Genomic DNA, 27710 nt, shown 5'->3' on the forward strand with positions numbered 1-27710 from the left:
TCTATTTTAAGGAGATAGTAACTAACCTTCAATTGCTGCGTAGCTGAGTGAGACTTCCTAGGGCCAATATGAGAAAGGAAGGAAGAGTCTGGAGGGCAGCAGAGAGTTGGGACACTCACACCATCATACAACTTCAATTTTCCAACTTCCCCAGCCCACGGTGTGGAGACAAACTGTTGGGGCACACAGGCTCTCTTTTAAAATAGCCTTCAGAGCCAGGTGGTGGGGCACACCTTTAATCCCAGCACTCATGAGGCAGAAGCAGGAGGATCTCTGTGAGTTCTAGACCAGCCTGGTCTATATATAGTGAGTTCCAGGACAGCCTGGGCTGTTACACAGAGACCCTTATCTTGAAAAATCAAACAAATAAATAAATGAATAAAAAATAAAATAGCCTTCAGAATGCAACAAAGCTTGGCCCTCCACATCTTCCCTGGCTCTGGCAGCGTTTACTCCGAGTACCAGCCATCCCAGGGCAACAAGCTGGGGAGAGTGACAGAAGCTTCCTGGGCTGCCCCAGCAGCAGCAAATGTGGACACTGCACTTTCCACTCATCCATCCATTCCCTGTGTGGCTTGCCTGGAGCCACCACGAATCCACCAGGAAGGACCCCGCCACCTCACTGAAAGAAGACTGGAAAAGGCGCAGAGGTGAGGGCCAGAGAACCATGGTCCCAGGTGTACCCTAGATAAAGCAATCAGTCCACCTGAGAAAATGGTGAGTTGGAAAGCACGGATCACAGGGCTTGCTTGCTAGGAATGAACTATCAACCATGGCTCTACAGCTGCTCTCACTACAGTTAGTGGACAAAGCCAAACAAACCTCAGACCTTTCTGTACTTTCGTATGTAAAGCCAGTCATTTCCAATGAAAAACTATACAAGTTAAGCTAAGTGAGTGGGTGCTTGCTTTTATTTTACACATATAAAAACACACCGAAGAGAGCGCGCGGGGGTAGGGGTGGGGGGTAGCTCAGTGGTAACGCACTTGCCTAGCGTGGGTGAGGCCCCGGCCACAATGCAGGTACTGCTTATAACGATTATACTACGGACCCATCACCTGGCTCCTGGCGTTTGTTAAGATGATTTTGCTCATCTGGAAGTCCTCACTTTCAAATGCTTCATTCCGCTGAATTGTGTCAGGGTAATTACAGTAAGCATGGCTCTTTAAATGCTCCAGCTTGACTATCCAAAACCAAGAGTGTTCTCCTACACTGCTCAGTACCAAGGAAAGTAGGGAAGGGGCTGAGGGTGCAGCTCAGGGTTGCTTAGCAAGTTCCAAGTGTTGGATTCAATGCCAAGCACCCAAGAAAGATGAGTTCCCAGCTCAAGCCCCTAGCCACTTCCTATTCTGTCCTGTTAAACTGGAATCCAGTGGGGGTATTCTTCAAAAAAAAAAAAAAAAAAAAAAAAAAAAAAAAAAAAAAAAAAAAAGCAGACAAGAAAATGATGAGGAAAGGCTAGAACATCCCACCTATTTTCCCTTCTAAGTGAAAAACTTTCAGTGATTCGGTTCCAACAGTCACAGGCATTTCTTTCCAGCTGCTTCTTCATACACACACACACACACACACACACACACACACGCACGCACGCACGCACGCAGCCATAGTTACAAGGCGACTGCCAACCACAAATCAAGCATGACTGTAGCTGTTAGGCAGGACCTGGAAAGATGGCTAGGGCGACGCCCACCTGTAAGCCCAGCACTGGGGAGGCTGAAACAGGACTCCTCATGTGAGGCCAGCCTGAAGAGACAACAAACTCAGGACCAGTACAGGCTGAATACCGAGACCTTGTCCCCAAGTCCTGCAGGTGCCACCTCTGGCACACCGGCCAGCTGCTAGCCTGATGGGTCAGCAGTGCCATGGACCCCATTCTTCTTCCCCTCAGAGCTGACACAGCAGCCTGAGCGTCAGGGTCAGCACTGAGAGGAAAATAGGTGAACAGGATGGGTATATATTTATCTTTGGGAGATGAAACATGCTTAGAAGTTTTAACAACATTCTTTACACCCAAACTATCACTAAACACCCAAACTATCACAAAATAATCCTGAATATCAAAACTCTTGACTTGAATTAGGTCTTAAAAATTGAACGATGTCAACACAGAAGCCCCTGAGCTGAACCACCCACCAGCCACACCAGCTATTATGAGGTGATGTGGGTTTCGGCCCTTAGAAAGGCCACAAACTGAGTTGGCTCTGATCTGGAAGGTGGCTCCCACGCTGATTCAGTTGGGCCAGGGTCTCAGATAAGACCACCCTCTTGCTTCCATAAAATGGGGGCAGAGCTTTCTTACCTTGTTTCCAAGGGCACAGATGGCTTTGTCTCAGGGGCTTCTGTTTTTCAACAGCATTGCCCATCCCTAAAGCCGGCCGATCACAGCACCTTTCCCAGCCCAGGCGTCTTCACTGAATGACGAGTAAGAACCAAATCACTGGCGGAAAGGGGATTCATCTCTGGGATAACACAAATGACCTAGCAGCCCCAGGCAGAGCCCCAGGAGGGCTGACACACCCTCTGGAAAAAGCAGGAACTCGGTCACTGGAAAAGGTCTCAGGCTCCCGCCTTTCAAATTCTTTGGTGGTACTGGAGGAAACCAGAAGAAAGGGTGTTACCGCCCTATCTACCGGTGGGTCGCAGTAATCAACTATATTAAGCAGCTCTTTCCCCGGGCCTCCTCGGACAGCATTCCTCACTAGCACAGCAGCAGCCTGGAGAATGGGCTGCACTCACATCGCTGCGCTGCTTTCCCAGGGGAAGAAGTAGCAATTGGTGATCCAGAAGCTGAAAGTCACAATGGGCCATTCTAGGGTGTGCAGTGAGTAACCCGCACAGTCCCCCATGTCACACCAATTTAAGGTCTGTCTCGTTCTCAGCCCCATGACATGGTCAAGGGAAACAGGCTGGTCTTATGAACACTGTGGCTCCAAGGGAAAAACAAAACGCTCAGATGCAAGTGATGTCTTCATTCACAAAGGCAACAAAACGCCAAGGCAGCCTTTCAGCTCTATTTGAGAGAACAATTTTCTGGAGAAGCTGTCCTGCCACCTGGTTTTGGGAAGAAAAACCCAAGGGCATGAAGTCCGGGGAAAAGGAAGAAAAAACAGAGTGAGTGTCAAGTCTAATTTAGTTCAACCCCCACAGGAGGGGTTAGAAATGCTGCTAGGAATGTCAGGGTAAGAACTTCAAACTCAACTCTGCCACTGGTGTTACCTATAAACCCAGCAGCCTCAGTTTTCTTATCTGCTAAGTGGACACATCACCAGTCCACCTCTATTGTCCTTTGGACTAGACCCACTTAGGAAAGCTTGGGACATGTTCTTCACAATCAATCTCCCAACCTCATACCCTAATCTAGCAGGTCAGATGGGAGCCCTGGCTCCAGGTCAGCCAGAGGCACGCAGCAGACACGTCTGTGAAGCTGGGTGGCATGGCATGGCATGGCAGCAAACCGAAGTAGCCTGAAGACAACACCCAAAAGCAGACCCTTGGAACCACAGGAAAGCTTAGTGCTCTTTTCAACTCTGGCGCTGCTCCAGCCAGCCCTGAAGAAGGGCTTCGCTAAATGAGGCGGGACAGGAAGGCCTCTACAGCTCTACGAGATCTTCAGGTGCTGTGTTTTCCTCCATCAGCATAGAACGCATTTCAGAATATCACAGTCTGAGCTTCCAAACTTGGCAAAACAAACCCATACCCATTTCATCTTTCCAAGGTTGATGCAGGAATGGGCAGAAGCAGGAGGGTTCCATTTCCCTCACTGCACACTGAGTCCCCACAGGTACAGGGCTCCCACACACTGGACAAGCCAACAGCAGGAATCACATTCCTGGGTAGCCCAGCAAAGCTGCTAGTTAGTCAAGATTGACTTAAACCCAGCTTGAGCCCTGCTAACCACACCGGCCTCTTTGATGAGCTGGAGTAACTTCCTGTCTCTTTCTCATTAAACACTTGAACACCTTTCTTTCCTCAAGGAGGTTTCAGCTACAGATATGCTACCTGACCTTGTTCTTCCACACTGTGTGCAGTTTAATATATGTCCAAAACTAACCCATTAAAGAGGCTCTGGTTAGAACCTGCATTTTAACATCTTTCACTTGGAGAAAGTTTTCTTTTATCATCATTTGGCAAATAGCTTATGCAGCTGCCCAGCAGGACAAGATCCTGTCAGAAGTTGTGCTCGGCAATGCTGACGTGTGAACACAGGTGTGGATAGGTGAAAGAGTGAACAGTGAGAAGTTCCACCTGATCCCCCACACTGGAACGGGTCAGCCACACAGAGACCACCCTGACCCGTGCAAGGCCTCTGCCCTGGTGTGTCATCCACATCATAACTGCCCCTCCTGCTCTAGAAAGCCGCTGATGTAGGCATCCGACTATGACGGATCCACACAGTGCATGGGCTCAGGGCTGGTGAGATGCTTCAGTAGGTGAAAGTACTTGCCCCCAAAGCCTGATGACCTGAGTTTGGTCCTGTAGAAATCCAAGGTGGAGGGAGAGGACTGACTCCTGAAAGTTGTCCTTTGGCTGTCACGCATGCACCGTGGCATGTGCACGCCCACACTCACACATATATAGATATACAATAACAACAGCAGGAGTACATGTGTCTAGAGCTGAGCTCAGGTTGTGCCCTGTTAGTTCTGAGCTGTCACTCTGGGGGCAGGTTTCCATGAGCAAATGAACCCAAGATCCCAACAGCATCCCTACGGATGACAAACACAACTTTCTCAGGAGCAGTTTTTCCTGAGGACTTGGTAACTCAGACGCTTCTGAGGCAGCCCTGGTTCCAAATGTTCAGACCTGTGTTGCTCCAGTGGGGTGGTGGAGATGAGCTCAAGAATTCGTTTTTAAAGATTCCCTCTGAATTGCCAAGTCAGAGAAAGTGTCCCCAGAAACATCCCAGAAGGTGAATATGCTTGTCAGTCAAGATCGGCAGCCACTTCCCATGCAGGGAGCTGACAGGAGATGCTCACAGACAGGACGAATCAAAACCTGAAGGACAGCTGACATGGTGGCTCCAGCCTGTGATCTCAGCACTTGACAGGCAGAAGGAGGAGGATCCCAGCAGTCCTAGGCCAGCCTAGGCTATATACTGTGAGTTTCAGGCCTCTGGGGCTAGTACAAGAGAAACCCTGTCTCAAAAAGCAAAGCAAACAAAAGCCAGTGCCACCAGAGTGGATGGCTCTATTCACAGGCAGCAAGGCCATGCTTCCTCATGTCCCACAAACACCAGAAAGCACTGGGAGGACATGCTGACCCCAGCCAGACAACCTAGCCTTGGGCCATCACAGTTCCTTAGTGAATGGTGACAGGCTACTCACTTCACACAACAGACTCAGAAGCGGACTCAGGCGAGCGCCTCTTTCACACTACAGGTGCGGAGTGGGGGCTGGGGGCTGGGGACACTCAGCTAAACAGCTCCTCAGAGTCCTCATCCATCCCCCAATCATCATCCTTGCCTAGGAGAACTTTCCTCCTGACCAAGAGGAAGGAGGGCCGTGGCAGAAACTGGCTTTGGAGGACAGCTGGCCTGGTTTAAAGGTCTGAGTGTACTTCTGAGCTAGTGAGCTGTGACTCGGAACACTGTTGTAAACCTTCGTTTCTCATGTATGTAAGCTGTATGCTATCAAGGCAGCCAGGCACCTGGAAAGGCAGCTCTGAAGGCTAAGGAAGAAGTTACAAAGTGCTGGCACACAGCAGGCCCTCACTAAAGAGCAGCTACTGTTGCGGGCTCACTGTGATTATCTGCAAACTACGAGCCTTGACTACAACCGCAAGGAAATGATTCACCCTCCCAAAAGCTGGCCCGTGGAGCACAGATGGGCTGCTGCACTGCTCAATAACCCACTTCCCTCCCACAATTAAACTAATACTTCACTTGCAAATATTTGAGCCACGGGAATGATATTTTGATCGTGGGAAGCAACATAAACCAGAAATGTAACACTGTGGCCTAAAGTTTGAAACATTTTAGGGAGAGTGTCCCTCAGCCCCGCTCATGAACTGCTGGATGCAGAAGACATCTAAGTCAGGGTTGTGCAGGGCACTGCTCACTGCCAGGATGCCGAGTAAAATGGCTCAGAAAGGAAAGGCCTGCGGGAGGTGCCAGTGTGGGTACCCCAACAGGGCCAAAGAAACAGCCCGGGGCTCTTGGGTGGTGCCAGGAGCTGACACCCAGCTTTGTGTGTGTACGTCTGTCGGGAGGAAAGTCTGATGTTGGTCATTTCCCTCCTGGAGAAAAATACAACAATACGAGGAAGCACGGAGCCTGGTGGGAATGTTCCATGGGGGGGTGGGGGGGTGGGGAACCTGGTTCTGCACATGCTCAAAAGGCTGAGCAGAGCAGAGGTCAGGTGTCAAGGGCATGAGGCAGAGCTCATGGGCCAAATTTTTGGGTCATCTGCTGACATCCCTGCACCGCAGGAGAGGATCACAGGAGGCAAAGGCCCTTAAGCGGAGCATGTCACTGAAGCCCAGGATTCTCTCCTGAGACACATGCACACTCACCGGCCTGCTTCAGAATGACATGCACCCAGGTCATTTGATTGCCACGATGAGGGCATGCTGGGGAAGCACACCACCTAATTCAATCGCAGGTCACGGAAGGAAGGAGGATGAGAATTAAAGGGTGAGCAGGGATAGTTCCATGTCACTGAAAGTACACGAAGGAGGTAGTGAGCAATGGAGAAGTAAAGGGAGGGTCCTTTCCCTAAAGTGTTAAACCATAGCATGCATTTTTCTCGGAAGAGAAGTTCATGGTTTTTACCACCTCAAAATCCTAAAACTTCTAAAAATCCAAGAATCATCAAATCTGTCCTAACGATTATAATGAAATGGGAAATTAAGTGTCTAATTTATGTTTCTATTGCTGTGATAAAAGTAACTTAGAAAAGACCATGACCAAAGTAACTTAGAAAAGAAAGCATTTAACTTAGAGGTTCAGGGTTCCAGAAAATCAGAGTCCACGGCCATCATGTCGGGGGCAGGGCAGCAAGCAGGCTGGCATGGCACTGGAGCAGCAGCTGAAAGCTGATATCCTGACCCTCAGAAGCGGGGGGGGGGGGGGGGGGGGGGATTGCTAACTGAAATGGTGTGGGCTTTTGATACCATGACACCCCTTCCCCTCATGACACATGTCCTCCAAAAAGCCACATCTCCTGATCCTTCTCAAACAGTTCCCAGGATGGAGAGAGCCGCCTGTGGATGAGTCTCAGGGAGCATGGCTCCACAGCTGGTCCAGGCTGTTTCTGCACAGCACCTGCCCGCCACTCAGTCCTGAGAGCTGGAGGTGCTCCAAGGAGGCAACTGTGCTGCTTCCTGGTAGAGCCAGCATGGAGCTACTGGCATGACCTGGGAGCAGCTCACCTGTTGCACAGGCCTCAAAATCAGCCCCTTGCCTCTCAGATTCCTTGAGATGGCTGGTCTTCAAGGACCTCTTAGCAATGTAGACTATAAATGGGGGCCATGTAGAAACTACTGTGGCTGCACCAGACATCTAGCCTCCCTGAAACTGCTCCTCTGCCAGGTCCTACGTCTAGCTCTGAGGTCAGGAAGGAGAACAAAGCCCACCTGGATTCCTCAGTTCTGCCTAGAATTGGAAGGAAAGCGGTTTGGTTTTGGGGTTTGTTTGTAAACAGGATCTCATGTAGCCCAGGCAGGCATTGAACTTCTGCCCCCACATCCCAAGTTCCAGGGTTACAGATATGGTCCACTACAATGGGTTTTGGAAAGAAGTTTTAAAACTGAACAGGAATAATCTGTCACATTTTGATGGCATTAAATTAATGGGGGGGGCACTAAGCACACACAGAATCCTCACACCCTCACTGCTTTCTGGAACACCAGGAGGAAGTCTCGACTGTTGATATTCAGAGGCCTTTGAAGCTTGGCCCCACACCAGCCCTACCTTCCTCTGCCCCTCTCCCTCATGCCTAATGTACTAGCCAGTGAAGTGCTCACTTTTCACCTCTGCAGCTGACTCTCAATGGCATCCTTAAGGAGTCCCATAATCTGTCCCACCGAGGGGCATTGCTGCTCTGAGAGAGGCTGGACACCTCTTCTACCACCTCTGAAGTTTAGCTTCTGGCTTCTGCCCTGAACCCCTAAACTTCCCAAGTCAGGGGAGCAGCATTGGCAAAGGCTGAGTGGCTGGAGAAGGGAAGCCATGAGGCTGGTGTGAGCTAAGGGTGAAAACAGGGTCAGGTGGCTGTGGACACACAAGCTGGGTCCAATCTACCCTCTAGCAGCTGAATGATAAACGGACACTTCTGAGACAAGAAACCAAGTTGCCAGCTCCAAGGGAACTGCAGAGATGGCAGCCTCATGGACTATCCAGGATAGTCAGATAGCAAGGTTGACTCAGACTTCTGAGCCTGAGCCAGGGGGTCCAAGATGCAATGGGCCCAGGACTGGCAGCACTGTAGTCCCAGAACTCAGGAAGCTAAGGCAGGAGAATCCCAAGTTTAGGACCAGTTAGACTATGATAGGAAACTTGAAAGGAGGCACACAAAGTCTGGACACATCTGCTATGCTCTTGAGGATGTTTGGTGTACACCTCAAATTCACAGTCAAGTTGTATTCCCAAGAAGTGATTCATGAGGAGATGATTGGTTGGTGAGGACACAGCCCATATGTGCGGGCACAGAGAGACTCCTGAACCCTTCCATGTGAGGACACAGCAAGAAGGCACCATCCTTGCATACCCAATTTGCCAGAGCTTTGGTCTTGAACTTCCCAGCTCTAGGCCTGTGAGGGATGGATATTTATAAGCTACACCCTGTTTAAGTTATTTCAACCTAGCAGCCCAAGCAGGCTAGGTCCACATCCATGGAGAGATGCTCAGCAGGAAGCTGATACCTAGCCATAAACCAGGAAAAACGAGGGGCTGGAAACAGATATTTGGGAACAGTCTCTGCGTAGAGCCGTGGTTCTAGTTCTCAACCTTCCTAATGCTGCGACCCTTTAATAGGGTTCCTCATAGTTTGGTGACCCCAACCATAAAGCTTTTTTGAGCTACTTCATAATTGTAATTTTGGTACTGTTACAAATCGCACTGTAATTTATATTTAGAGACAGATGTTTGCCAAAAGGGTCACAACCTACAGGTTGAAAACCACTAGTTGAGAGGGATTGGACTGCCCAGGAAATGATCAGAAGTCTCATCCCAGGACATTCCAAACTGGAGAGTTCAAGAGGGTGAAGACCCTGTACCAGAGCGCTGGAAGGAAGCCGCCTTCTGGGGAGCATCTGGACAGGAAGAAGCTTGTCAGTATTCACCACCACACTGGGAGAGGGCTGCTGTGCTGTGTGGCTTCCAACACGATTGAAACTTGGAGTTCAAACTAGATGCTTAGTTTTTAAATGTCTTGTTTATCATGATGACTCATACATCATTCTAATTAATTAGCTAATATCCCAAGACACACTCTGCATTAACTGGAAGATCCATCAGTTTTTTCACGGCTGCTAAACTGCTGGCCACCTTCTTGTCAGAGCTAATTAGAGGCTGCTGCGTTCTCCCTCTGGTCTACTGAGAAGAGCAGGCCTTGCTCACCCTGCTCTCTCTCAGAAGCATCTTCAGATTGTAGTGGTTCTGGGAGAATGTTTTAAGCTACTTCTCCACATTAGCAGGGTTTATTTCAGTGCCAAGCAGGGGCTTCCACTTAGCTCTCCCATGTGTCAGCAGGACCAGTTGACAGAACCGTCAGGGCTGTAGTTGTCACCCTTTCCTAATGTGTCCCCACGTCATGCTAATGGAGAGGGGCACATTCTGTAGCCACTGCTCCCATGCAGAGGAATGGGAAGGGCATTGGGGATCTGATCTAAGCAGAGAAACTGCCCTTAGAGCAGCAGAATAACAACACAGACACACACTTGTATCCTCCCAATAATGTTTCCACGAGGGAGAGCAGTATTGTTATTTGGATGACAAACTGAAGCCCTAATGATTCAGCCAACCTGATTTCAATCTCCCCATGATGGAAGGAAAGGACTGACCCTTCACACTGTCCTCTGACCTCCACACCCACACCCACTGTACTATATATATGGTATATTATTAAAAACATTACAAGTAAGTTTTAAAGAGACGTAATTTGACACAGATTCTATTCTTGTCTCCATCCACTCCAAAAATAGGAAGCGGAGATTGCTTAACCTTTCCCACAAGGAGGATGAGCTTTAGCTGTCTGTACATGTTCACTGTTCTTAACCCCAGCTCTTCCAGATGTGGACGCTCACCTGGCTTGAGTAAATGGGATGTGGGAAGTAGCAGATGTTTCTGGGGAGAAAAGAATCAACAGAGAATACAGACCCATGAGAACCCTCCGGAACTAAGCCTGTACTGGAAGCAGCATATTTCTGAACTGGTCTCTCAAAGCAACCTGGCCCCTCTGCAATACAAGCTGTGTGGGCACATATGTGACAGTATTTTCCACCTGCCCCAGATGGTGAGAGGGGTGGGTTCTGAGCAGTCACCCTGGGGCAATCGACAGGCCAGGAGGAGCAGTCAGCACTTCATCTGCCAAGGTCCACATGAGCAGGGACCCTCAGTGACTTTCTTTATTGGGAGGCCATAATGGGGATATTTATAAGCAAAGATTCAGAACCTCTTAAACCAATACTATGTCTCAGCAAGGCATGGTGGCCCCTGCCTGCGATCCCAAAAGTTGAAACAGGAGGACTGTGATTTCCAAGACCAGCCTGGGCTCCAAAGCAAGACCCTGTCTTGAAAACAAACAAAAGGCTGGGGGTGGGGGTGGGATGGTCAGGGACCTGGGTAGGTGTCCAAGTTCTTCCTGTCATGGGTCCTACAGAATAGGCACTTGGGAAGTCAGCAGAAGGAGTCATCATGCTCCAGTGTGTTCCTGGATATATACTTTCTCGAAGCTTAACTTTGGAATTCAAGTGTGCTGTTTTACAATCCACCCCATTAGTATGTTTCCTGAGAAATGTTATGAAACAATCTTACTAATGTCCACACAGCAGCTGGTGACGCATGGGATTGCAGCCACCCGTGGGCCCGAGACTCTAGCTTGGTCATCTCAGACTGAACTGCAGAGCTTGCTGTCCATCCAACAGGGCCCAGAGGGCTGAAATTTCTGAGGAAGCCTTGGCCTTGCTTCTGTCTAGATTCCCCTCCCTCTGGCCCTCCCATGAGCCAGTCAGATTTTCTTAGGAATGTGGCCAACAGCTTGGAATCCCGCCAGAGGTTCACAGTGCCTGCCACCTGCACCGTGAACTCGGAGCAACTGCCCAGTCCAGGCAACTGCCCAGTATGCAGCCCCTGCGAAGTCCAGGCTTCAGGAATTGCAACAGCACCCAGCACTGGGTGCAGACAACGACTCCCCAGGGTGAAGCCCAGCTGCACATTCAGACCCCTAAGACTTTGTCAGCCATTCTGGGCTCTGAGGGCTTCAGGCTTGACCAGGGTCTGCGCAGTTCCTGGAGGTAGGGCTGGGATGGGGCCTGCCAGACTGAAAAGCCCTGATACGTGGGAGCAAGATCCCTACCCAGTGGTCTAATATCTGCTCTAGCTTACAGGCTTCCTGATCACACAGGCTCCTCAAAGGCCAGGCCCAGCACAGGAGTCACTGTGCCCAGGAGGGTCTTCACCCAGTGCCCCTCCCAGCCCAGATATAACACATCAAGCAGCAATCACATGCCCACTAATGCAGCCACTACAGGCTGCTGCTCTAAAACTGTTTGGGTATAATTTATTGTATGAGGATATAGTCGAAGACTAAACAATACGCTTAGGTAAATAAATGTTAACACTATTTTATATTCTTAGCATGTTTTGAAACTGATGAGTTTGGGGGTAGAGCTCTGTGGTAGTGTGCCATAAAGACGAGTGTGGTAAAATACGGTTTGTTTTTCTCAAGACAGGGTTCCTCTGTGTTGCCTTGGCTGTCCTGGAACTCAAGAAATCCACCTACCTCTACCTCCTGAGTGCTGGGCTCAAAGGGGTGCATCGTGGTAAAATATGTTTCAAGTGACCACCTGAGTCATGCTGTATGTAGATCAGCCACAAACCTCGTACAGCATCACCACAAATTCTTCACCTTACAAAACAAACTGTCCATCAACCCAACTCTCCCGTTCTTCCCTCATCCGGCCCCTGTGCCATCTGGCTTCATCGGTATGATTTTTACCAAGTTAAAATTCCATGAAAGTGAAGCCACATGGTGCCTGCTCCTGCATCTGGCTAACTTCACTTGGCACAGTGCCCTCAGACTTATCCACCGTGTACCACATCAGACTGCCCTTTTTTAAAGTCTAAATAATGTTCTACCATTGGGACAAACTGCTTTTTATCTATTCACCCATGAATGCTCATCTGAGTTGCTTCTACCTTTTGGCAATAATAAAAAAAAAATGCTGCTGTAAAGGGGGAGAGCTCTTCAAACCCTGCTTTCAGCCTTCTTCTGGGTACTTAAGAAGTGGGCTGTCTATACTGTGTGGGAATTCTACTTCTGAAGACCTGCTGTCTATACTGTGTGGGAATTCTGTTTCTGAGGACCTGCTGTCTATACTGTGTGGGAATTCTACTTCTGAAGACCTGCTGTCTATACTGTGTGGGAATTCTACTTCCGAGGACCTGCTGTCTATACTGTGTGGGAATTCTACTTCCGAGGACCTGCTGTCTATACTGTGTGGGAATTCTATTTCTGAGGACCTGCTGTCTAGTCTTCCACTTCATGATCTGCCAACTCAGGGTTTCGCTTTCTCCATGATGTTGTTCCCAGGGTTTTTGAAAGGAGCCATCCTTGTGTGGGGTGTGTTCTCACTGGGGTTTTGAATTATGTTTCCCTAGTGATTAATAATTCTGTGCATATTCATGAGCTCATTGGCTGTTTTCATAGTTTTTAGGAGGAAATGTCTATTTGACCTTTTGTCCATTTTTAAAAATTAGGTTGTTGTCGTGGTCCATGCCGCCACCAAAAACCATGTAGAAGTCTGTGATTGGTGCTCCCTCTGACTGTAAAGGACAAGGGAGTCACTTTTGCGGAGGAATCAATGACTGCGACTCACAGTTGAGAAAGAGGGAGGGACATAGAACGCTTCTGTGACAAGCCCTACCCTCCAACCCCCAACCCAAAAGTAACAGCCAAGACAGGGGTGGGTGTGGTGGGGGTGGGGGTGGGGGTGGGGTGGTGGTGGAGGAGGACACAGTGTTCCTAAGGGGCTGGCCACTGGGATTTGACCATGTTCCAGTGAGTAGACGGGCAACACAAATTGGACTTCTTGTTTCTTCTTCTTCTTCTTCTTCTTCTTCTTCTTCTTCTTCTTCTTCTTCTTCTTCTTCTTCTTCTTCTCCTCCTCCTCCTCCTCCTCCTCCTCCTCCTCCTCCTCCTCCTCCTCCTCCTTCTTCTTCTCCTTCTTCTCCCTTTCTTTCTTCTCCTTTTTTTGGGGGGTCACAAAGGTTAGGGGGGACCTGGGAAGGCTGGAAATTGAGTGTGATCAGGATGTATGATATGAAATTCCCAAATAATAAAAATACTATGTTGGGGAAAATGCCCAAAGAAAACAGCATGAGACCAAAAAAAACCAAAAAACTGTTTTTATTAGTCATCATTTATCTGTTCCTCAGAAACACCTAAAAGGCTTACCAAAGTCAAATTCTTAAGCAGATAAACAAGCCAATACAGTGGAATACTATACAGCAATAAAAAGAAACAAGCTGGAGATAAACACAATGACCTGGTGAGTGCAGAGTAAAGAAACCAATGTCCACAAGTGTGGTCAGATGGTCCCATTTCCATAGGGACAGATAACGGAGAGCTCAGTAGTCACTGAGGTTAGAAGAGTGTGACTCAAAGACCTCTGCAGGGAGGTTCTCCTAGGGTAGTAGGACAGCTGGGCCTTCTGTATATGGTCGGGTTAAACAGATGTGCCCGTGCTGAACGCAGAGGTTTGCGGTGTGAGTTTAGAGCACCCTCACTTGGAAGAGGAAAGCTCCCTTAGCTCACACAGCCCTGGCTACAGGGAATTCCCGGGCCCTAACCACCCTCAGGGTGCATGAGACCTGCCACTGGAACCCAGTCTGGCTGCACCGGGGACATGAAGTTCTGAAGTGTTCACAGTCGCTCCATCCTGAGGAGGAGGGACTCACGTCAGGAGAGACCATGTGAGTCTAAGTTTCTTCTGGGGACTGACCATCCATCCACACGTGCTCCAGCAGACCAGACCCTAAGCAGACCCACAGCCCCAGTTCACAGAGGGGACACAGAGGACACCGGGGCTCTGCAGCACCAGGTCTGCTCTCTTTGCACGGTCTGTTCCCAGTTTGGTGGTGACAGTGACCCTCTCACTCTGTAGTGACTTCTTCATCCTATGAAGCTGGGGCCTGAGAACGTTGGCCACGGCAGCCCAGAGTGAGAGTACAAAGCAGGTTCCCAGGGCAGTTCCTATGCCTCAAACACAAAAACAGCTCCAACAAGCTCTTGTGTTCAGGGCGATGAAGAGAGACAAGGCCAGACCATGCAGAAAAGCATGCTTTCGATGCAGGCCTTTGGTTCTGTGATGAGCTCAGAGAGCCAATATGTGTAAGGTGCTCTGGGCAAGCCCAGGCAGAGGCACAGATGACTGAAGCGGAGGGTCCTGCAGCTGCAGGACGCAGTGATTAGAGTGGGGGCGGACAACACTGTGCCCCGTGCCAGCAGCATGGGTCTACACACCCACTTGCACATGGCAGGAAGGCTCAGGAAGATGCAGAGCAGGGCACAGGATTCCTAAGTCCCTGCAGCTGTGAAAGGTGACCTTGGGAGGAGCACACAGGGCAGGGAGCACTCTGGCAGGGCACTCCATGTCATTTGTAAATTACCTATCACAAAGACCTGAATGACAGACAGTATTTTAACAATCACAAAACAAAAGCAACACACAGTGAGAGCTGATCTTGAGGGTTTCAAAAGCCCGAGGTCAGCCCCAGGTGGGGTTACTGAAGTGCTCTTGGCAGGGAAAACACCTGCTGGGGTCTGAGCCCTCCTTCCTTCTAGACTAGACTAGCACAGTCCAGACTGTCCTCACCCCACAGCAGCATGGCCAGCTTGTGTGACTAGGGGAGACCCAGCTCTTCTGTGTAGAGGTATCTCCTCACAAGCCTGCTGCCTAAATCTAATCATTCCTGACCACACTAACCTTAGGAGTCGGCCTTCTCAAGAGAGAAAGGGAGAAGAGGGGCCAGGGGAGGCTCAGTGGTAGGTAGAGTGCTCAGCTTATGTGAGGTCCAGGGTTTCACCCCCAGCACAGAGACCCCAAAACACCTCAATAACCAGAGACTGCCCTTTCCTCTGAGGACTGAAATGTGAAATTTTATTTAGTCTATCAATATTTTTAAAGGAATGTTATTTTAGGGCAGGAGGACCCTTAATTAAGAACAAGGCTAATATCCACTCAGCCCTTCTCAAGGGTTAAGACTCGGTAGAACCCTGAGGTATGGATCACCTCACTGGCTCTTCTCTTCCATCACAGCATGAGGCAGACTACTGAAATGAGGAAGATTCCAGAGCTACCTCATGGAAGAGCTGGAAGAGAAAACCTGGCTCTGGGCCCCAAGGCCATACTCAGCTGCTCCTTTGTACCTGCTTGGCCTGTCACTTTACAGTGAAGACAGTCAACAGCTCACAGTACACTGAGCCAGTGCCCTGGTGCAGTCCCGGGGTCACAGGAGGATCTTCCTGCAGCCCCTGCTCAGGCTCACTCTGCCTCTACCACAGTGGGACGTAGGAAAGGCTCAGGCTCACCCTGCCTGTCAGCGTCAATACAGGCACTGGCTGGCTGACTCCAGCCTGCTAGGCACTCAGTGACAGCCACCAGGGCCACTGGCCACTCCACTCCCGAGCTGCCTTCTGGAAACCACGTCTGGACTGAGGAGCCAGAGTCTGCTTTGCACATCTGTAGGCAGATTTGCAGCAGTGTCTGTCCTACAGATGCAGGAAAGCCCCTGGGAAGTCCCAGGCCGCACTGATTCCAAGCAATGGTTAACAGTGGTGCCTCTGAGATAGCCCTGTGACTCAGCAGACCAGCACTGAACCCAGGGTCCAGACACAGGGGGAGGGAAGGGAAACCCAGGTTCCCTGCAGTGTCTCCTGACACTGCCTCCCTTTCCGCAGCTGTCAAATGGTCCCGACACCTGCCTACTCCCCCAGTAAGAAGAGAAGTCGATCAAGCACCTATCTGAAGGTCCAGCTCTAAGCGCAGTGTCTGGCACATAAGAGAAAGTGAACACCAGCCACCACCTCCCTCATCTAGAACAATGCTGGGCAGGCCCAACACCTTAGAGTCAACACAACTTAAAGCAACAAAAGCAGCTCAGGCTGTGAACTCCTTGGGCAGCTGGGGGACCATTAGAGCAAGCACATCCACAGGGCTGAGGAGGTGGCTCAGTGGGTAAGAGCATTGGCTGCTCAAGCATCCGAGGACCTGAGTTTGGATCCCCAGCACCCATGTCAAAGGCTAAGTGTGGTCACAGGCACAAGCCTATGACCCTGGGCTTGGGGTTGGGGGAAGAGAGACAGAAGGATCCTTGGGGCTTGCTGGCTGTCAGCCTCGCCTGAACACCATCAGCAAGCCCAACCCTTGGGAAGCGAAGGCAGAAGGAGCAGGTGTGTTTGAGGTTAGTCTCACCGTATAATGAATTCAAGACCAGTCTGGGCTACACGCTCCCTGTCGCAACAACCGTTAGCAAAGCAACTGTGTCCAGCCCACCACTAGCGCTGTGGAGATGGCATCTGGAAGGGCCTCTCAACAGGGCACAGAAGTAAGCGCCAGTGACTTTGGCACTCTGAAGCTTGAGGCAGGAGGACTGCTGTGAGTTTGAGGTCGGTCTGTGCTAAGGTCAAGGTCAGTCGGCAAACCCGTCTCAAATACAAAACAGGGAGGGAGGAAAGGAGGAAAGGGGTGGAGAGTGGGGCTGGGGTGAGGGTAGGGGGTGAAGGCAACTTCTTCGGGGCTCTGGGCCCTGTGCAGGACAGCTTCTTCTCAAGTTCCCTATCAAACTGCATCCATAATCCCACAGCAGCCACCACTCAGGCAGGGGAGTACCTGGAAACATGTAAATCAGTCCTCACCATGTCACAGAGCTAAGTGAGACCTGGCTAAGTAGTGCACATGCTTGTGGGCTCTTACTTCTGCCCCACTCCGTGTATTACTGTGCGCATCTTAAATGCTCCAGATCTCCGAGAACAGCCTGTAGCTTGGAGCACTCTGCAGAACAGTACAGTACCTTTCCTCCACTGTGAGGATGAAGTCACACGTGTGGAATGCTTTTGGCACAGCCTGGTACCGGCACGTGCTGAGTGCCTTATGACTGTTAGCTGCTACTATTATTTTTACTTACTGAAAGGAGGGGCTGAGAGACACCAATTTCAAGGTCCCCACACAATCATCCGTCTATCTGTTCATAACCAGCCACTGGAAGAAGGACAGGCACACTGGACTATCCATAACCAGCAAATAAATACCACCATTGTTTCCAACCAGGAGCCTTGTTTGTTTGCTCCAGGTCAGTCCATGGGGCTTCGGCTCTCCTGCCTTCTCACTCACACCCACCCCAGAGGAACATGCCGCACCACCTCCTGCTCTGCTTGACTTTTAATCCCTACTCCATTTATTTATGCTATAGGGGGGTGTCACGGCACACACAGGACAACTTGTGGGAGCCGGGTTTCTCCTTCCATCATGTGAGACCAGGGATCGAACTCATGATGTCAGACTTGGAGACAAGGGCTTTTAGCGGTTGAGCCATCTTGCTGTGTGCCTGGGAGTCACACCTGCCAGGCCACACCAATGGCGAACATATATAAAAGCTATAAACTGGAGACTGGGGAGATGGTTCAGTGGTTAAGAGCATCTACTGCTCTTACAGAGAACCTGGTTTCAGTTCCCAGCAACCACATGGTGGCTCACAACCAGTTCCAGGACATCTGATACCCTCTTCTGACCTCCATGGGCTCATTCATGCATATGGTGTATATACATGTGTTTGGGTGCGCGCGCGCGCGCGCGCGCGCGCACACACACACACACACACACACACACACACACACACACACATCCACATAAACTATTTTTTAATCTGTAAAGTAAACTACTGAAAACAGGCTCTTGTTCTTGGCCAGCAGCTTTCAAAGTAGGGTGGAGTTCTGACACATAACTTAATTTGTAGTGAAATGACTGTGGTTCCGGCAGGCAGGGGAAAGCAGAGTCCTTCAGGGCCACTTGGTACCCTGGGCTAGCTACAGGGGCAGGGGTGTATTTAGTAGACAGCACGAAGGACTCTGGATCACGTACCAGGCAAAAAGGAAAGAGGCAGAAAGAGGAGTTCCCACCACAGACCCAGGATCTCTAGGCCACCCAGACCAGCCTCCCACTGCATCTCAGCTCACACGAGACACCCAGGCCCCAGATAGAAATAAAAGAGAGGACAGAGCCCACCCTCCCTGGCCCTTCAGGACAGCAGGTACCTCCAGCCACCCAGGAGCAGAGCCGGGAAAGGCTCCTAAAGCATGCTCCAAGGGCAACTGAAAAGCTTAACAAGCATGGAGCAGGGCACCTACAAGGGGACTGCTAAGGTACCAGCCTGTGCAGGTTGGCAGCCCCACTGCGGGAGTACATGCCAGCACAGTGACTGCTCTATGAAGGGTGAGCACTACCCAAGAGCTCTTTGCTCTTTGCACAGCAAGCAGTGACCAAATGGGGCCTGGAGTGCATGCTGGAGGGCAAGCAGCGTTCTGTAGAGCTAAGTGGGGCGCTTTCTTACCCTGGCCGAGCATTCTGAGAATCTGCTCTTCCTCTTGCAATGTGGGACTTGAATCCAGAGTTTCATTTTTGTTTTTAAAAGACATTTATTTTTACCTATGTACTGGGGTATTTTGCATATGTCCGTCTGTCTATACATCATGAACATGCTGTGCCCGAAGAGGCCAGAAGGGTGTCAGATTCTCTGGAACTGGAGTTCCAGCTGTGAGCCATCATATGAGTGCTGGAAACCGAACCTGGTCCTCTGCAAAACCCACCAGCGCTCTTAACTCCTGAGGCCCTCTGCAGCCCCAGCCTGGAGCCCTGTGTATGCAAGCGTATACTCCAGAGCTGAGCTACACTCAGGCTCTTCTCTTCCCTTTCCTTTTTTGCAATGAAGTCTCACTATATTGCCCAGACTAGTCTCCCAGGCTCAACAGACCCTCCTCCTCAGCCTCCCAACAACCTGGGAAACAGGCCTACCACCACATGAGGCTTGGGAATTTGTGGGGTGTTTTGTCTTTGTTTGTTTTTAAGGTTCTTTGAAGCAGGGTGTCACTCTGCAGTCCAGGCTGGCCTAGGGACTCTCCATCCTCTTGCTTCCGCCTCCCCAGCAGCTTGGGAATCTGGTTGTAGTGTTACCATCAACTTTTAGATACAAAAACATTGACCGATGTACAGTTAACATGGAACCCCATCCACTGGATACTGCTTGTCAGAGAAGACATCCTACCTCACCAAGAAACAAGCTGGGTAGCAAGCAATCGAAAGCCAGGAGTAGTGTGTCTAAAGTCAGTCAGGGCTGGGGTGCGGCCAGTGGTACAGCACTTGCCTAGCTTGTGGAAGGCTCTGGTTTGATCCCCAGCAAGGATTAAAGACAATGAATGCTTTTAAGCAGAAACCTAAATTCACTCTGTGATGATATAGACTAAGCTTACACATTCTTTTTTCTTTTCTATCTTTCGCTTTGATCAGCAGTGCTGGAGATGAACTGACGGCCTTGTGCATGCTAGGCAAGTAATTGTATCACCTAGCCACACACCGTCGTCACTCAATCTTTGAGCAAGCATGGACTGCGTACCTACTGGGTGCTAAGCTGGCTAGCAGCCACGAAGTGGTGAGCAGGCACACCCCTCCCGGGAGCTGAGGATCTGTTTAAGGCTTTATCTGTTTATTGTTAACTTGCAGACAGGACACTGGGCTCCAGATTCTGGATGAGTTAAACAGTACCAGCGCTGCACTCAAGTGTTCGTGTGATGCCTTTCCCCAGAATTTACTATCTGCTAGGGAAGAGAAAGCACTAGGCACCATGAGAGGGTCAGCTTTGGTGGAGGAAGCTGAGAGACCATCCAGGAAGTGGGTTGTTGTTAAGAGAGGGACCTCAGAGGAGCCTAGAGGCCACAACAGAGCACGAGGAGTTGAACTCAAAGTAGCTTCCCACTGTCTGTTATTTAAGGTCTGGTTTCCCAGTGCTGGCGTGTGAAACCTCATGAAGGCTAGACAGACACTCTGCCACTGCGTTACGTCCCCAGCTACCCGCAATTGTTCTCTTAGGGATAAAGGGACAGCTGTCTCAGACAGCAAACAATCCTTCCAGGCGCTGATGGAGAAAGTGAGAGCCCCACAAGGAAAGAATCACCTGAGGACACATAAGGTTTCAGATGATCTCAAGCAAATGACAGATCTCTTCTAACTCACAGGCTGTGGGCTGTGTTTATTTACTCATAAGCCAGCCTTTGGGGTGTGGTGGGTGACTGTCGGTGGAACACCTGTCCCAGCAGCAAGGCAGGGGGTGGAGGTCACGCGGGTGTGGCAGGCACTGTGGCCAGGCCTCTCCTCTTTCCACTCTGTCATCTTACTATGGCAACGAGCAACACACAGGCTGGACTGAGGTAAGACCCAGCCTGCACTAAGAGCAAGCTGCAATCTGAGCTAATTTGGGAAATGGTTTTCTGCAAGCTCATACGTGAGTCATCTTTCCAAGCCTATCGTCTCCCGGCTACAAGGAATCCCATTCAAACCACCCCTGCCAACAGCTGCACGGGAGACCAGGAAACACTAGGGTTTGCTGCGGCTGCTTTAAAAACACGTTCTCTCTTATCTCCCTAGAGTGCCGTGAATGGTGTTAGTATACAGAAATCAGGCGCAGCCTCAGGGCCAAGTTGGGTCTACATTAACTAACGTGGTAGTCTGGGGCATTTTCTTCCCCTAAGATCAGAAGAGAAATGTAGAGACATAAACTAAAATTGGGGCAGACACTGGCGTGTCTCTCACAACTCCAGAATTCTACAGTGCCTCTGTACAGACAGAAAGGGGGTCAGTTCCCCATTTCACTTCCCTAAGACTGTGATCTTGGGCAGTAACCAAAATCCCCCAGGCCTCTGCTCCCCACAGGTGCAGCATGGGGGCAGTCCACCCTCGCCCTCGGCTGTGGCAAGGGTAAAGTGAAAGGGGTGTCCTCAGACAGGCTGATCTGCCATCACCGCTGGCCTGCTCTCTTGGGAAGCCCATGTTCCAGAGGACTCCAGACACTATCCCACATCACGGGGTGGCTGCCAATGAGGCACACAGAAAGTGTTGAATCTGCAGGTCACTGAAGGAACGTGGAGCTTCAACATTTGTGTCAGTAACTGAGAACACTGTAACCACAAAGATTCCTAACTTGGGGGAAAGGGAACTATAAAGATGAGTGGTTAAGAAGAATCAGCACCCGGTGACTGCCCATTTAAGGCCCTCAGGCCACAGAAAGTGCACAGGCCCGACTTTCAGTATCTGATCTGAGAAGATACATAATAACAAGTTCCACCGTAAATCTCTTCCCATTTGTAAACACTGGAAAAGCACAGCGCATGGACTTTGAGACCCACGTTTATTCTATCAGTGGGTGTGCTGGGGAGTCCCGACAAACTGCACTGCAGTCCCAGGTGCCAACACTGGCCAGACAGCTTAGTAAATGAAGTTTACAGGCACACTCAGTCTAGCTGGGTCACAGAAGAGGAAAGAGATTAGACCACCACAGGACCCTGTCTGTTCCCAGGACCCAGGACCCAGGAACTCGGTGGTCGGGAACTCTGAAGGAACGGAGCAGAGTGGGGCAGGCAGGAGGAGGCTGGCCGGAGCCTCGGGACTTTCCTCCTCTACCACAGAGACCTGGCAGGCCACTTCCCACAACTCAGCTTCACCACCCAGTTCCAATCAGCAAGGTCCTCGAAATCTCCATTTGTTGTAGCAGGCGTTTACAGTCACCACCAATACCCTAGTCCACTTCTGTGGACTCCCAGGCTCACACCCAGGCCACAGACCGGTACCACCCTCACAGTGGGTACCAATCCGCAGAGCTACACACAGCACGTGGCAGAGCAGGTGCTCACTCCATCTTGCTGGATGAAGGAATGGAGGATCCAATCAATGGAGGAATGGAGCAAGAGCCAAAGTCCAGATCACAAGCAAACAGACGTGAATCATCTCTGCGAGTCAGGAACGAAAATGTCAGCAGTCCAAGTGGGCAAGGGGACTCAGCGATGTGGCAGGGGAAGGGGCAGAGACACCGGGGAGACAGCTACCACCTCCTCCCGATATGGGTATAAATATGAGAGTTACCGGAGAGTTTCGTTCTTTAGGAGAACCAGGAACTGAGATTTTTGATAATTTCCTGGTTTTTAAGCATTGACCAACAGCTCTTTTCCTTCCTTGGGAACACACACGGACCAGTGGGCTAAAGCCAGCTGACTACTGCCAGTCTGGCATTAAGCTCCAGAAATCTGAGGGCATCAGAAAGGATGTGGGCAAGCAGAACCACCACGCCCGTTTGCACAACTAGAAGCATATTAATATGTGCCCCAAGTGCCTCTCTCCCCACCCCCAAGCCCACCTCACAGCTAAACACATCTCCCAGTGGCTTCCTAGAGAACTGCCCTCAGCACCTCATCACAGTACACCCAGGAGGTGGCACCTCATCACAGTACACCCAGGAGGTGGCACCTCAGCACAGTACACCCAGGAGGTGGCACCCTTTACCCAATCTTCCTCTTGACCCTCCGTAAGATTCCTCTCAACTCAGACTGTCCTCATCCCCCCTGGGCACTTGGAGCAGAGGAAGAGTAAGGCTGCCTTCCTATGCCCCCATGAAATGGTGTGACCTCTGATGACTTCTGCAGGCAGGGGCTGCTGCATGACTGAGTGACAGATCCAGAAGCTCCCGCCCCCAGAGGAAAATGAAAGCCTGCTATCTGCAAACAGGGAGGGCAAATGGACCAGAAAGACCAGGCTAGGGGTGTAAGATTTCTGCTCACTCAAAAACCCCTAAACCCTACACACAAACCCTGAGAAGCAAAACAGCAGTGCTGTTTCCAGAGAGATGAGACCACAAGCATAGTTCAAAAACACTTCTGTTGCTTTGAAGCACGGAAAACAGCAACACTTGTTTACTGGGTGTGGGTTTCATAATTACTGGAGACTGGACCTGCCTGAATAAGGGTCTCTCCTTCCAGTCCCACCATCACTCATGCTTAAGAGAGGTCCACTTAGCAAAGTCCACCAGAAGCCAGACAGGAAATCTGGAGGACTGCACATCAAGTCCACCTAAACGAGCCACAGAAGTTCCAAAAGGTGGAGCCCTCATTGCAGGTGTACCCCAGTCTTCCTGGACCACAGCAGAAGAGCTTTGCAAGAGGGTTCACTTCCTGTCATCCCACTGGGAATCCCAGCATCCAGAGGAGTGCCAGCTATGGGTAACCACAACACTCTCTCACCCCTGGCTGCTTCTCCCCAAATGCATCTCCCTCCATCCTTCCCATAGTCCTCTTCCTGCATCTCCCTCCATTAAAAGAGCCTAAAGCGGGTGGTGGTGGCACAGGCCTTTAATTCCAGCACTTGGGAGGCAGAGGCAGGCAATCTCTGAGTTCAAGGCCAGCCTGGGCTACAGAGCAAGTTCCAGGATGGTCAGGGCTACACAGAGAAATCCTGTCTGGAAAAACTAGAGAGGGGAGGGAGGGAGAGAGGGAGAGAGGGAGAGAGGGAGAGAGGGAGAGAGGGAGAGAGGGAGAGAGGGAGAGAGGGAGAGAGGGAGAGAGGGAGAGAGGAGAGAGGGAGAGAGGGAGAGAGGAGAGAGAGAGAGAGAGAGAGAGAGAGAGAGAGAGAGAGAGAGAGAGCCAGCCTAACCTCTTTTCCCAGCCTAGTGAACAGTGCTGTCCAGGACCTCCCACAAACCCGGGCCTGTTCAGAATATTCACGGGGCTTGGCAGCCTAGGTACTACTACCAGCTCCCCAGACAAGCTCCTCTGAAGTGGGCACTGCCACAGCCCCTAGCAGACGGCAGTGCCCAGAGAAGGCCCCAGCATGACCTCTGCTGAAAGGGCCTGGGGTGGCGACTAAGTGGAAGGCTGTGTTAATCTGAACTGTGGAAGGAGCCTATGAGGTGAGAAGGAAAATTCAGTTAATGCCATTTAAAATGTAGTTTAGATATATTTATTTTACACACATGGATGTGTTTGCCTGCCTGTATGTGTGTGCACTGATGCCCACGGAGGTAAGAGGAGAGGACCAGGCCCCCTGAAGCTGGAGTTACAGATGGTTATGAGCTGCCACGTGGGGGCAGGAAACTGAACCTGGGTGCTAAGAGCACCAAGCTGCTGAGCCATCTCCCCAGCCCGCTGATGCTATTTTTAAATAAATTATCCAAGTTTCCCAACAGTGCCATTCGGATGAGACACTACAAGGAGTTCCCAAGCAATGCTGCACAGATGGACCAGAGATATTTCCGGAGCAGCACGTATGCAGGAAAGCGACTCATAGTCACTAGACAAGGCCCTGGGGCTAGAGGACACGGAGAGAAACACCCTAGAAGCAGCACCTGAAAACACAGCCTAGCTATGAGACGGCTACCCAGCTTCTAGTCAGAGTGCAGGTGTCAACACCCAGCCTACTGGCCCTTGCTGGGGGGGGGGTGTGCCACAAAACTTCACTGAACCTCTCTAGGTCCTCAAAGCAGACACCCCGTTCTTGCAGGCAATCTTCAAGTATTTGTAATAAACAATACAACCAAAGGCACAAACCCAGAGTGAAGACACACAGCAGATGTTCAATAAAGAGTACCAAAACGTTTTTCCTATGTAAACCCAGGGCTGCAAAAGTTACATTTATTGCTGGCTGCTCCACTGCTAACACGCACCCCAGCCAAGTATCCCCAAGTCCACCTGAGAAATCGCAACTTCCAAAAATCAGTGCTACCGAACACCTTTTCAGCTACTTACACGTCCGCCTTCTTTCCGGAGTTTCCAGGCTAACTGGGTATCCCCACTGTGACAACCCCCAACACGGGCCCTAGACCACTGCCTACCTCACCTAGCAGCCAAGAATCCGCCCTCCCCTATAAGGAGTCCCTGCTTGCCGGCTAATTAAGCTCTGGGCCCCATATGCACAACAGTAATTGACTCTCGGGAGTGTCTAACTCCCTTCAGAATATGCAAGCCGGGGAAATCGGGAGGAGACTCCCCAAGATTTCCAGGAACACACAAAGAGATGAGGTTTGCATCAAGATCGCATCCACCTTCTCTCCCAACCCCAGTGGCTCCCTACTTGCAAGGCAGGATACCGGAGGACAATTTGGCTGCGCCCTGAAACATCGCCCCAACACACCCCAGCCTGCTTTCCTTTGAAGCCACCGGAGTGGACACTTGTGGTTAAACTCGAGGCTCATTAGGAGTGACACATCTTATAACTGGGCTGCCGATCACCTCTGGAGCGCGCCTGCCCTTCTGCATGTGGTCGGGGCCGGGCCTCCTCCCGGTCCCGGACTCCAGCCATTGTGGGAGGTTCCAGGGAACAAGGCTACGGGGCCCTTCAGCCGTCCCCCCCCTACCCCAGGATCCCGCTACCACCGCGGGCCCCCGGCGCCGGACAGGCCCGGTTCAAAGATGGCCCTCGCGGCGTCACTGCCAGGCTGGGGCCCGGGCCGGGGGTCCAGCGCACGAGGCCAGGAGGCGCGCCGCCCGCCCGCCCGCCCGCCGCCCGCCTCACCTGCTTTCTCGATCTTGCCGGACATTTCCGGGCTGCGCCGTAGGCCGAGGCCGCTGCTCATCCGGCCCCGGCCGGGCCGCTGCGGGGCAACAGGCCGGCGCGCCCGCCGCTCTCCTGGCCGTGGCTCGCCGCGCCTCACACTCGCGCCGGCATGGCGGGCTCCGCGCGGCCGCGGCCCGTGCGCTCGCCGACCGCGCTCCAGCCCGCACAGGCCTGCCGCTCCGCCGCTCCACCTCCCGCGCAGCCGCTGCTCCGGGGCCGCGAGCCGCCGGCCGCAGCGCCGCGCCGCCGCCCGCCCGCCGGCCTGGCCCCGCGGCCACGGCGCCACCTGCCGGAAGCCCGCCGCGCCGCCCGCCCCACAGCGCCCCCTGCTGGCCCGGAGCCGGGCTACGCCTGGCGAGGGACGCCGCGCCCCCTGCCGGCCTGGAGTCCCCCACCACAGCCCAGCATGGACCCCACCTCTCTTCTCACAGAGATCAAACCTATTGACGGGCACCCCCAACTCAGGACTGCTGCACGCTCTCTCCTCGAAGATGCAGAACCCTCTGCTAACCCAGACTTTTCCATCTCAAGTCATGGACTGACTCCCCACGTCCATCGCCCAAGTTCAGCATCCTTTGCAGGCCCAAGGCTCCACATTAGGACCTAGAATCGACCTTAACCTAGACTCAACCACTTCCTCACTGAAGACACAAGAAGCCTGCACACCAAGACCTGGGGTGACCCTGAAGCCCCTCCCACCTGCCCAGGCTCCTCCAGGGAATGGCATCCCCTCTCTTCTCTGCCACCCCACCCCGTTCAACCCATATCCTTGATCCAAGGCCTCCACTCACCCATAGTCCAAGCCAAGGCTTGGGACACACACACACACACACACACACACACACACACACACACAATGTAATTAAAAATTATCAAAAACTAACTAGACCACCTGTTCCTCTAGATATGCCATCTAGTGGTGGGGACAAACTTTGAGGGGTACGCAGGGAGATGGAGGTGACTGATCCCACCAAGGATTTCTGTTTTCATCTCTCCATGCTCTAATGGGTCACTGAGTCTGGCTAAGAGTTGCCCACACACTTGTCGGCAGCCAAGTTTCCAGAGTCCAAGCTCTCTAGGGGTCAAAGGTAAAGCCAAAGATTGACAAGTTCATTTCCCTTTTCGGGTTGACAAATGGCTGCCTAGGGCCTGAATGGCTCTCCTCAGCTCCGGTAGAAGCTACATCAGCAGGCGAAATTGGTACATAGCTCAGGGCCCACCTCCCCAGCCCTCCCAAAGTACTTAGTAACTTCTAGGCTTCTGAGCTGAGAAGGCCAATGTTTCAAGGCCCAAATTCTTTTTTTTTTTTTTTTTTGGTTTTTCGAGACAGGGTTTCTCTGTGTAGCTTTGCGCCTTTCCTGGGACTCACTTGGTAGTCCAGGCTGGCCTCGAACTCACAGAGATCCGCCTGCCTCTGCCTCCCGAGTGCTGGGATTAAAGGCGTGCGCCACCACCGCCCGGCTTCAAGGCCCAAATTCTAAAGCAAAGTAGAAAATGAAACTGAATGAATATAGGCAGTCAAAGGTTCCTGAGAACAAAATAAAATCCATGTGATAAGTTACTGCAGATCAGATGGCGAGGAATTTGGGAAGAGTACAGAATTGATGCCAACCAGGCTCATAGAACTTGCTTCCTAAGGGTCCAAGGTGTCCATAGCCATGGCAGAACACACACAGGGTTAAGGCACAGCTAGTTGATTGCCGAAGCCTTGATCTTCCTTGCCTTAGCTTGTTCTCATATGCTACTTGTGCTGCCTAGAATGTTCTTGCCCCTCCTTTCCCCTGGCCCTCCATCATCCTTTGAGTCTCAGTTTCACTGTTGTTTGTTCTCAGAATCCTCCCCTGCATGCGCGGCCCCCCAGTGCCAGCTCCCTCCTGGTTATTACCCAGACACTGGCTTTAACT

The 27710-nt window shown here is 51.4% G+C and overlaps 1 protein-coding gene across 13 annotated transcripts in view; it reads right to left on the minus strand.

The window, feature by feature from the left end:
• Rapgef1 (Rap guanine nucleotide exchange factor 1) overlaps positions 1-26099 on the minus strand; it is a 123781-nt gene extending 97682 nt beyond the window's left edge. For 4 of the 13 annotated variants that reach the window (XM_028883302.1, XM_028883300.1, XM_028883305.1 and 1 more), the window contains exon 1: positions 25765-26099. In XM_028883302.1, the coding sequence (XP_028739135.1) occupies positions 25765-25825 (61 nt within the window). In that variant the 5' untranslated portion in view covers positions 25826-26099. Of the gene's footprint in view, positions 1-2302; positions 3443-25764 lie in introns of those variants that run through there. The other 9 variants (XM_028883296.2, XM_028883294.2, XM_028883295.1 and 6 more) reach the window with 8 other exon arrangements.
• Between the last annotated feature and the right edge of the window lie 1611 nt (positions 26100-27710).

Source organism: Peromyscus leucopus, chromosome 4 (genome assembly GCF_004664715.2).
Source record: "Peromyscus leucopus breed LL Stock chromosome 4, UCI_PerLeu_2.1, whole genome shotgun sequence".
Lineage (NCBI taxonomy): Eukaryota > Metazoa > Chordata > Mammalia > Rodentia > Cricetidae > Peromyscus > Peromyscus leucopus.